This window comes from Leucoraja erinacea, unplaced genomic scaffold (genome assembly GCF_028641065.1).
Source record: "Leucoraja erinacea ecotype New England unplaced genomic scaffold, Leri_hhj_1 Leri_115S, whole genome shotgun sequence".
Classification (NCBI taxonomy): domain Eukaryota; kingdom Metazoa; phylum Chordata; class Chondrichthyes; order Rajiformes; family Rajidae; genus Leucoraja; species Leucoraja erinaceus.
This window is the reverse complement of record NW_026575407.1, coordinates 53,268-65,000: the sequence shown is the minus strand read 5'-3', so window position 1 is coordinate 65,000 and position 11,733 is coordinate 53,268. Positions and strand designations below refer to the sequence as shown.

Here is an 11,733-nt window from a genome sequence, read left to right as displayed (position 1 = left end):
TCCACACTTCTGTACCTCTTGCCCGACGGGAGAGGGGAGAAGAGGGAGTGACCGGGGGTGTGAGACTGGTGCTTGATTATGCTTGCCGAGGCGGCCTGATGTGCAGACGGAGTCGACGGATGGGAGGTAGACACAAAAAGCTGGAGTAACTCAGCGGGACGGGCAGCCTCTCTGGAGAGAAGGAATGGGTGACGTTTCGGGTCGAGACCCTTCTTCAGGCTGAGGTCGGAGGGCGGGAGGAATGACAGAGGGGGGGCAGTGAGAGTGGATGTTCCTGAATTCTCATCAGAGAGGAGGAGGAGGAGGAGATCTTCAAAGTAGACACACCCCGAGGAGATTTTGTAGTTTAGCAGACAAAACATGGAGGAAAGAACCGCAGGTGCTGGTTTAAATCAAAGATAATAGACACAAAACTGGAAGGGAGGAGTCCGTCAGCACTCCAACTCCCCCTCCCATTCTCACTCTGACCTTTCTGTCCTGGGCCTCCTCCATGGCCAGAGTGAGGCCCAGCACAAATTGACGGAGCAGCACCTCATATTTTGCTTGGGAAGTTTACACCCCAGCGGTATGAACATTGACTTCTCCAATTTTAGATAGCCCTTCCCTCTCCTTTCAGCCATGATCATATCGAAGGGCCAAATGGCCCACTCCTGCACCTATTTTCTGTTTCTATGTTTCCCAGGTGTCCCACAAGTGCCTCCGCCTACCTCCTTTCTTCCCCCCCCCCCTTCCCCCCCCGACATCAGTCTGAAGAAGGGTCTCGACCCGAAATGTCGCCAATTCCTTCTCTCCATAGATGCTGCCTCACCCGCTCAGATTCAGATTCAGATTCAGATTCAATTTTAATTGTCATTGTCAGTGTACAGTACAGAGACAACGAAATGCATTAGGGTTAGGGTTTGTGTGTTGTGTGCTGTGTTTCTCCAGCATTTTTTGACTACCTTCGATTTATAATAATAATAATTTCATTTATAGAGCACTTTAAAAACAAACATAGCTGCAACAAAGTGCTGTACATCACTAATCATTGACAAAAAAAAGTTAATACACACCAAAAATAACAATCAAAAGAAATAGTAGGAAAAGACATGTAAAATAAAGAAACATCAAAAACACCACAAACAGAAGCAAAGCCTCAGGCATGGTCGAAAGCCAGGGAGTACAAATGTGTTTTAACACTGGATTTGAAGATGGACAGAGAGGGGGCCTGTCTGATGTGCAACGGCAGGGTGTTCCAGAGTGCCGGAGCAGCAACAGAGAAGGCTCTATCCCCTCTGAGCCTCCGACTAGACCTCGGCATCTGCAGTTCCTTCTCAAACTGGAAGGGAGGTTGGTTTGTGGAGTGATGAACATAATATCCAGACTTGTGCACAGAGAAGGTCGGAGGTGAGGGGAGGAGGGGAACACCACCTGTTGCTTCCAAGATTACCGCCGTGACCTTTAGGCGCTTGGAGTTCACACTGCTGCCGTTTGACCTTAACCAGCGTGCTATGAATACGCTCAGGGGCACCAGGCCAGGCGGTTTTCAGACTTCTCTACGTCCATAGAAGGCTCAGGAGGGTGACGAGTTGGCCCACGGAATGGTTTCAGGATATACATATACATTAATGATTTGGATGAAGGGATTAAAAGTAACATTAGCAAATTTGCAGCTGACACAAAGCTGGGTGGCAGTGTGAACTGTGAGGAGGATGCTATGAGAATGCAGGGTGACTTGGACGGTTTGGGGGAGTGGGCAGATGCATGGCAGATGGAGTTTAATGCGGATAAATGTGAGGTTATCCACTTTGGTAGCAAAAACAGGAAGGCAGATTACTATCTAAATGGCGTCAAGTTGGGAAAAGGGGAAGTACAACGGGATCTGGGGGTCTTTGTACATCAGTCTATGAAAGTAAGCATGCAGGTACAACAGGCAGTGAAGAAAGCGAATGGCATGTTGGCTTTTATTACAAGAGGAATCGAATATAGGAGCAAAGAGGTCCTTCTGCAGTTGAACAGAGCCCCAGTGAGACACATACCTGTAGTAGGCCATTTGGCCCTTCGAGCCAGCACCGCCATTCAATGTGATCATGGCTGATCATCCACAATCAGTACCCCGTTCCTGCCTTCTCCCCATATCCCCTGACTCCGCTATCTTTAAGAGCCCTATCTAGCTCTCTCTTGAAAGTATCCAGAGAATCGGCCTCCACCACCCTGTGGCAGAGAATTCCACAGACTCACAACTCTCTGTGAGAAAAAGTGTTTCCTCGTCTCCGTTCTAAATAGCTTACCCCTTATTCTTAAACTATGGCCCCTGGTTCTGGACTCCCGTGTGATTGATCAGTTTGCAAGCATCGGGTGCATGTTTCCTGCCTCTATAGCGTGTCCAAACCCTTACAATCTAATATGTTTCAATAAGATTCCCTCTCATCCTTCTAAACTCCAGAGTATACAAGCCCAGCCGCTCCATTCTCTCAGCATGTGACAGTCCCGCCATCCCGGGAATCAACCTTGTAAACCTATGCTGCACTCCCTCAATAGCAAGAATGTCCTTCGTCAAATTAGGGGACCAAAACTGCACACAATACTCCAGGTGTGCTCTGTACAATTTCAGAAAACCCTCTTTGCTCCTCAGATGCTGGTTTGAATCGAAGATAGACACAAAATGCTGGAGTAACTCAACGGGACGGGCAGCATCTCTGGAGAGAAGGAATGGGTGATGTTTTGGCACCTTCTTCAGACTGAAGGGTCTTCAGAATGAAGAAGTCTGAAGATGGGTCTCAAGGCGAAACGTCACCCATTCCTCGACTCCGGAGATACGGCCTGTCCCGCTGAGTTGCTCCAGCATTTTGTGCCTATCTTCTATACTCAATACTCTGACTGATGGAGGCCAATGTGCCAAGAGCTCGGACTGTGAGGTTGAAACGGACAGTCGGCAAAAAGAAAGGAGCCGCTTACCTGCCAGCCGTTGGCGATCTTCTGGTTGAAGATGCCAAACTCATACCGGATTCCGTAACCATAGGCAGCCAGTCCAAGTGTCGCCATGGAGTCCAGAAAGCAAGCTGGAGATTGGGGAAGCACAGGGTCAGCCATCTTTGTTTCCTTTGTCACAGAGAAGCTGGTGCTGTCATTGATCAGTTTGCAAGCAGCAGCCGTCAAATCGCACCCTCCAGGGAGACCACGGTGGAGTAGCGGTAGAGTCGCTGCCTCACAGCGCCAGAGACCCGGGTTCGAACCCAGACTATGGCTGCTGTCTGTGCGGAGTGTGCACGTTCTCCCCGTGGGTTTTCTCTGGGTGCTCGGGTTTGCTCCCACAGATTGGAAACCAGATTGGCATTAATTTGTCGGTTAGAGGTACATTGTCCCCTGCGTGCGTGTAGGATAGTGTGAATGTGCTGGGATCGCTGGGTCGGTGTAGACTCGGTGGGCCTGATTCCGCCCTGTACCTCTGCACCAAACTGAGAACAGCAGATGCTGGTTAATACACAATTAACCCCCGACTCCGCTATCTTTAAGAGCCCTATCTAGCTCTCTCTTGAAAGTATCCAGAGAACCGGCCTCCACCGCCCTCCGAGGCAGAGAATTCCACAGACTCACCACTCTCTGTGGGAAAAAAGTGTTTCCTCGCCTCTGTTCTAAATGGCTTACCCCTTATTCTTAAACTGTGTGTGTGTGGCCCCTGGTTCTGGACTCCCCCAACATGAGGCCACAAGCAACATGGAGGAGCAGCACCTCGTACCCTACTTGGGTAGCTGACAACACTATGGTGTGATCGTTGAATTGTCCGATTTCAGGTAAACCTCAAACTAAACCCCCCTCCGCTCCTCTCTTTCCCTCTTCCTCTCTCCGCCTACCTTTCCCCTCCCCTCCACACACAGTGACGGGACAGGGGTCTGTGATCAGAGATACAGCAGGGAAACAGGCCCTTAGGGTGGCCAACTTTCCCCACTCCCAAATACGGGACAAATTCCCGACGGCAATTCGTTGACCGACTGGGCCGTGTCTGGGTGAATGATGAGTTGGCCCCGGGCGCTGGACTGTACACAAAGCCCAGCCGGCGCGGGCCAGCTGAGGAGTTTTGGCCCCGGGGGTCGCGCGCAAAGTCCGGCGCCCCGTCCAACTCGTGAACCAATGATCGGCCGTGAGAAGGAGGGGGTGGTGGTGGAGTCGGCGGTCAGCGAAGGTCAGCTGGCCAGGCTGCCGACAGACCGACGGGGCCACGGGCGAGGCGCTGCTGCTGCTGCTGCTGCTGCACTACGTCGGGACGGGTGAGGCGGGGCCGGACGTGGCGCTCCGACACGACAGTTCCCTCGACCCGCGTAGTAGCGGTCAAATACGGGACAATGGCGGTCCCGTACGGGACAAACCAATTTAGCCCAATATATGGGATGTCCCGGCTAATACGGGGGACAGTTAGCAACGCTATTCAGCACACCGAGTCCTGCCGGCCAGCGCTAACCCCGTACACTAAAAATATCCTACACACACAGTTTACAATTGTACTGAAGCCAATTAGCCGACAAACCAGTGCGTCTTTGGAGTGTGGGTGGAAACCGGAGCACCTGGAGAAAACCCACGCGGGTCACAGGGATAGCGTGCAAACTCCACACAGACAGCACCCGTAGTGCGGATCGAACCCGGGTCTCTGGCGCTGTGAGGCAGCACCAGTGATAGGATTAGACGCCCCCCCACACACAGTGACGGGACAGGGGCCTGTGTCAGTGGGTCCTTCACAGTGAGTGCCGGGGTGTATGAGTGTGGGGAGCCACCCCTGTTGTGTTCCCACCAAAGATTATGGTTCCCACCCTGGAGATTCCTTTAGAAAGGAGATGAAGAGGAATTTCTTTAGTTGGAGGGTGGTGAATCTGTGGAATTCTTTGCCACAGACGTCTGTGGAGGCCACAAGTCAGTGGGATATTTTTTAAAGACGGAGATGGACTTTATTATACTTCCCGATGTTGGGGAAGTCCAGGACAAGGGGTCACAGCTTAAGGATAAGGGGGAAATCCTTTAAAACCGAGATGAGAAGAACTTTTTTCACACAGAGAGTGGTGAATATCTGGAACTCTCTGCCGCAGAGGGTAGTCGAGGCCACAGTTCATTGGCTATATTTAAGAGGGAGTTAGATGTGGCCCTTGTGGCTAAGGGGATCAGGGGGTATGGAGAGAAGGCAGGTACGGGAGACTGAGTTGGATGATCAGCCATGATCATATTGAATGGCGGTGCAGGCTCGAAGGGCCGAATGGCCTACTCCTGCACCTAATTTCTATGTTTCTATGTTTCTATTAGTAAGGATGTCAGGGCTACACAGAAAAGCTGGAGAAACTCAGCGGGTGCAGCAGCATCTATGGAGCGAAGGAAATAGGCAACGTTTCGGGCCGAAACCCTTCTTCAGACGTCAGGGCTTATGGGGAGAAGGCAGGAGAATGGGGTTGAGAGGGAAAGGTAGGTCAGCCATGATTAAGTGGCGGAGTTGAGCTGAAGGGCCGAATGGCCTGATTCTGCTCCTATCATTCATCAGCTGATGGGCTCTCCTCACCGGCCAGCCTGCCCAGACCTCCGTTGCCGAGCCCGGCATCTTCCTCGATGTCTTCCAGCTCCTCGATGTCCAGCCCGAGCTAGGGGGAGAGAGAAAAATAATTAAGGAATGAGCCTGCAGCCTTTTTTGCCATCTGTTGTGCAAGTTTTAGTTGGGTGTGTAGGAAGGAACTGGACATACTGGTTTAGACCTAATAAGACACAAAAAGCTGGAGTAACTCAGCGGGTCAGACAGCGTCTCTGGAGAGAAGAAACGGGTGACATTTCGGGTCCAGGCTCAAAGAAGGGTCTCATAGAAACTAGAAATTAGGTGCAGGAGTAGGCCATTCGGCCCTTCGAGCCTGCACCGCCATTCAATATGATCATGGCTGATCATCCAACTCAGTATCCCGTACCTGCCTTCTCTCCATACCCCCTGATCCCCTTAGCCACAAGGGCCACATCTAACTCCCTCTTAAATATAGCCAATGAACTGGCCTCGACTACCTCTATGGCAGAGAGTTCCAGAGATTCACCACTCTCTGTGTGTGAAAAATGTTCTTCTCATCTCGGTTTTAAAGGATTTCCCCCTTATCCTTAAGCTGTGACCCCTTGTCCTGGACTTCCCTAACATCGGGAACAATCTTCCTGCATCTAGCCTGTCCAACCCCTTAAGAATTTTGTAAGTTTCTATAAGATCCCCTCTCAATCTTCTAAATTCTCCAGCTTTTTGCGTCTGTCACCGCGACTTGGAGCAAGTCCTGGATAGAGTGGATGTGGAGAGGACGTTTCCACTAGTGGGAGAGTCCGGGACTAGAGGTCACAGCCTCAGAATTAAAGGACGTTCCATTCGGAAGGAGATGAGGAGGAATTTCTTCAGTCAGAGGGTGGTATGAATTATTTGCCACAGACGGCTGTGGAGGCCAAGTCGGTGGATATTTTTAAGGCAGAGATAGATTTTTAAGGCAGATGCTAAGAGATTCTTGATTAGTGCGGGTGTCAGGGGTTATGGGGAGAAGGCAAGAGAATGGGGTTAGGACAATAGGTGCAGGAGTAGGCCATTCGGCCCTTCGAGCCAGCACCACTATTCAATGTGATCGTGGCTGATCATCCATAATCAGTAACCCGTACCTGCCTTCTCCCCAGACTCGGATATAGAAACATAGAAATTAGGTGCAGGAGTAGGCCATTCGGCCCTTCGAGCCAGCACCGCCATTCAATGTGATCATGGCTGATCATCCATAATCAGTACCCCGTTCCTGCCTTCTCCCCAGACTCGGATATAGAAACATAGAAATTAGGTGCAGGAGTAGGCCATTCGGCCCTTCGAGCCTGCACCGCCATTCAATATGATCATGGCTGATCATCCAACTCAGTATCCCGTACCTGCCTTGGCTCCATACCCCCTGATCCCCTTAGCCACAAGGGCCACATCTAACTCCCTCTTAAATATAGCCAATGAACTGGCCTCAACTACCCTCTGTGGCAGAGAGTTCCAGAGATTCACCACTCTCTCTTTAAGAGCCCTATCTAGCTCTTGAAAGTATCCAGAGAACCGGCCTCCACTGAGGGAGGGGCAGATCAGCCATGATTGAATGGCGGAGTAGACTTGATGGGCCGAATGGCCTAATTCTGCTCCTATCACTTATGAAGTGAGAGGGACTGATGAATTTGCAGCCCAACCATGGAAGAAGTTCGTTGAGGGATTAAAATGGCGGAAGGGTTAAAATGGAGGACGCCTTCACTGAGGGTCCGTGACGTTTCCTGCGCGATTAAGCATCGTGTTACAGCAAGGCCTGGCCGAGCGTTGGCGGTCCGTAATGGGAGAAGGTTCCGGAACAGCTGGGGCCCGATTCTTGACCCGTGAGTTAGACTGTAAAGTAAAATGTCACAGGCACTCGTAAACCAGCTTGTTCAATCGCTGTACACTGTGCAAAGGCCCAAACCATCTCCGATTTCACCCAGGGGAGTGATGGCTGAGTTCAGAAGAATGAGCGGGGGAGGGGGGGGGGGGGGTTGGGACCTCATTGAAACTTTACCGAATAGTGAAAGACTTGGATAGAGTGGACGTGGAGAGGATGTTTCCACTGGTGGGAGAGTCTAGGATTAGAGGTCACAGCTTCAGAATTAAAGGACGTTCTTTTAGGAAATGAGATGACGAGAAATGTCTTTAGTTAGAGGGTGGTGAATCTGTGGAATTCTTTGCCACAGAAGGCAGTGGAGGCCACAAGTCAGTGGATATGTTTTAAGGCAGAGATGGGTTCTTGCTGATAGACACACAGAGTACCTCAGCGGGCCAGGCAGCATCTGGGGAGAGGAGGAATGGGTGACGTTTCGGTCGAGACTGTTAGGCGTATTAAAGTTTAAAATGTCAATAACTTTTAAAATATAACATCAATCTGAACAAAACTCACGACCGCACACCCCAGGACAATGGTGAGTGAGGTGGGCCTTAAAATTGTAGAGCTATCGTTTTAGTAATATAGAGGGGTGGAAGATTGCAACCTTCACGTGGTCCGCCCTGTTTCGACTAATGCAATCAACTCGACGTGCACAAACGGAAGATCAAATAGAACAAGTTGTCCAACGACTTTAGGCTGTGCACGCCACATGGAACAAGAAGTAATATAGAGATATGTAGCATCAAAGTTAAAATCGAAGGTAGACACAAATTGCTGGAGTAACTCAGCTGGAGTAACTCAGCTGGAGTAAGTAACACAGCTGGAGTAACACAGCTGGAGTAACACAGCTGGAGTAAGTAACACAGCTGGAGTAACACAGCTGGAGTAACACAGCTGGAGTAACACAGCTGGAGTAACACAGCTGGAGTAACACAGCTGGAGTAACACAGCTGGAGTAACTTTGGAATCTCATGTAGATAGGGTGGTAAAGAAAGCTTTTGGTGTGCTGGCCTTTATAAATCAGAGCATTGAGTATAGAAGTTGGGATGTAATGTTAAAATTGTACAAGGCATTGGTGAGGCCAATTCTAGAGTATGGTGTACAATGTTGGTCGCCTAATTATAGGAAGGATGTCAACAAAATCGAGAGAGTACAGAGGAGATTTACTAGAATGTTGCCTGGGTTTCAGCAACTAGGTTACAGAGAAAGGTTGAACAAGTTAGGTCTTTATTCTCTGGAGCGCAGAAGGTTAAGGGGGGGACTTGATAGAGGTCTTTAAAATGATGAGAGGGATAGACAGAGTTGACGTGGATAAGCTTTTCCCATTGAGAGTAGGGAAGATTCAAACAAGAGGACATGACTTGAGAATTAAGGGACAGAAGTTTAAGGGTAACATGAGGGGGAACTTCTTTACTCAGAGAGTGGTGGCGTGTGTGGAATGAGCTTCCAGTGGAAGTGGTGGAGGCAGGTTCGATTTTATCATTTAAAAATAAATTGGATAGGTATATGGACGGGAAAGGAATGGAGGGTTATGGTCTGAGTGCAGGTAACACAGCTGGAGTAACTGATGGGAGTAGGGGAGAATAAGTGTTCGGCACGGACTAGAAGGCCTGTTTCTGTGCTGTAATTGTTATATGGTTATAGAAACATAGAAATTAGGTGCAGGAGTAGGCCATTCGGCCCTTCGAGCCTGCACCGCCATTCAATGTGATCATGGCTGATCATCTAACTCAGTATCCCGTACCTGCCTTCTCTCCATACCCTCTGATCCCCTTAGCCACAAGGGCCACATCTAACTCCCTCTTAAATATAGCCAATGAACTGTGGCCTCAACTACCCTCTGTGGCAGGGAGTTCCAGAGATTCACCACTCTCTGGGTGAAAAAAGTTCTTCTCATCTCGGTTTTAAAGGATTTCCCCCTTATCCTTAAGCTGTGACCCCTTCACCAATCTCTGTGTTATATGGTTTATATGGACAGGCAACGTCTCTGGAGAGAAGGAATGGGTGACGTTTCGGGTCGAGACCCTTCTTCAGCTTCATTTGAAAAATTTAAAAAAAGTTTGTTTAACAATATTATTTATCGAGTAGGCGCCACTTCACTGACATCACCTCTCTTACCTGATAGATGGCTTCATCACAGGCTCCCTGTAGTCCCAGGTTGACCATTGTATTCTGTAGAGTGCGGCCCATGTAGAATTCCAGCGACAGGTAGTAAATACGCTGCAGGGAGAGAGGGAGAGGGGGAGAGGGAGAGGGAGACAGTCAATTGTACACCTTTAGATTCAGGGACATTCAGGGACCTCCTTACCTTGGAAGACTTACACAGTTCCCGCTGCATCAAAAAATCCCAGAGTATCATAAAGGACATTTCCCACCCCGGCCACTCCCTGTTTGAACTATTGCCGTCAGGCAGACGGTACAGATCTACAAGGACTAAAAAACAGTTTTTACCCCACTGCTATAAAAGCACTAAATGCAGCCGCCAAGGAAGTCAAGTCAAGTCAAGTCAAGTCAAGTTTATTTGTCACATACACATACGAGATGTGCAGTGAAATGAAAGTGGCAATGCTCGCGGAACAACAAAACAACCAACAACCAAATTATAAACACAATCATAACACACATATTATTTTACATAATAAATAATAGAAGGAAAAACGTTCTGTACAGTTAGTCCCTGGTGAGAAAGGCGTTTACAGTCCGAATTGCCTCTGGGAAGAAACTCCTTCTCAACCTCTCCGTTCTCACTGCATGGCAACGGAGGCGTTTGCCTGACCGTAGCGGCTGGAACAGTCCGCTGGAACGCAGGGGCGATACAGATACAGACTAAGGGACTGTGGTACACTGTGAAATCGACAGCAGGATGGAGGGTTGGGTGTTTATGCGTGCTATTTTCGTGATATTTATTTTAGTTGTTTATCTTTTAATATTTTATCTTGTATGTATCGTTAGCTTTTAGAAATGTTTGAATGGTGCACTGACTGGCTGACATTTTTAAATTTCGTTGTACATGGTTCATGTTACAATGACAATAAAGAAACTATTCTATTCTATTCTATTTTAGTTTATTTGCCACCACCGACTCCACAGTCAAGAAGGCCCAACAGAGGATGCACTTCCTGCGGCAGCTGAGGAAACACAATCTGCCACAGGCAACGATGGTCCAATTCTACACGGCCATCGTAGAGTCTGTCCTCGCCTTCTCCATCAAGGTCTGGTTTGGCTCAGCCACCAAGCACGACACCTGGAGGCTGCTGCGAATCGTCCGATCAGCTGAGAAGGTTGTCGGCTGCAACCTTCCCTCCATTGACGAACTGTGCACTGCAAGGGCCAGGAAGCGAGCGGGCAAGATCGTCTCTGACCCCTCTCACCCTGGCCACAAACTCTTTGAATCACTTCCCTCTGGAAGGCGACTCCGGACTGTCAAAGCTGCCACAGCCTGACATAAAAACACCTTTTTTCCCCACGAGTAGTAGCTCTACTAAATAACCAAAAATCGGTAGCCTCCTTTTGTTCTGGTATTCACATAATCGATAATGTTTTATTATTAATTTTTAATAATTTTATGTGTCATTCCTAACTGTCACTGTCTGTCATGACACTTGCGGGCGGAGCACCAAAGCAAATTCCTTGTATGTGAATACTTGGCCAATAAGCTTACTCATTCATTAAAGATACATCGCGGAAACAGGCCCTTCGGTCCACCGCGTTGACCAGTCATCCCTGCACACTAACACTATCTTACACACACACACACACATCCACACAATTTACACACATACACCAAGCCAATTACCAAGCCAACACACACACCAAGCCGGGCCGCTGAGGAGGAGGATTCTCACCGTCGGGGTTTGGCGTCGGCGTTCCACCAGCCCGGCGTGAGGGGCTGAACATCGGGCCACCCGGGGCGGCGACTGCGGGTGCTCGGAAGGCCCCAACCACGGATAAACACGGAGGGGAGGCTGGCTGGACTATGGTGCCTTCCTCACCTTGGTGCCATTTATGTTATGTTGTGTCGTGGACTTTCTGTGTTTGTGCTTTTTTTAAATTCAATTTCAATTTTATTTTTAATATATCTTATTATTTATCATTCATCCATCCATTCATTCAATCATTCATTCATTCATTCATTCATCCATTCATTCATCCATTCATTCATTCATCCATTCATTCATTCATTTATTTATTTATTTATGATACTGCCTGTAAGGGAATTCATTTCGTTGTCTCAAATTGAGACAATGACAATAAATTTGAATACAATACAATTAACTTAATTTTGATTGGAACTGAACAAGGTAACGAAAGGGTGTTTGGATGTGACAATTGGCAG

The 11,733-nt window shown here is 48.8% G+C and overlaps 1 protein-coding gene across 1 annotated transcript in view; it reads right to left on the bottom strand.

The window, feature by feature from the left end:
* Positions 1-11,733, bottom strand: part of LOC129715398 (glycogen phosphorylase, muscle form-like) — a 56,179-nt gene that overhangs the window by 25,102 nt on the left and 19,344 nt on the right. Inside the window, exons 2-4 of the mRNA XM_055665290.1 lie at positions 9,516-9,617; positions 5,519-5,597; positions 2,938-3,041 (exon numbers count right to left, since the gene is read on the bottom strand). Of these exons, the coding sequence (XP_055521265.1) occupies positions 2,938-3,041; positions 5,519-5,597; positions 9,516-9,617 (285 nt within the window). The remainder of the gene's footprint in view (positions 1-2,937; positions 3,042-5,518; positions 5,598-9,515; positions 9,618-11,733) is intronic.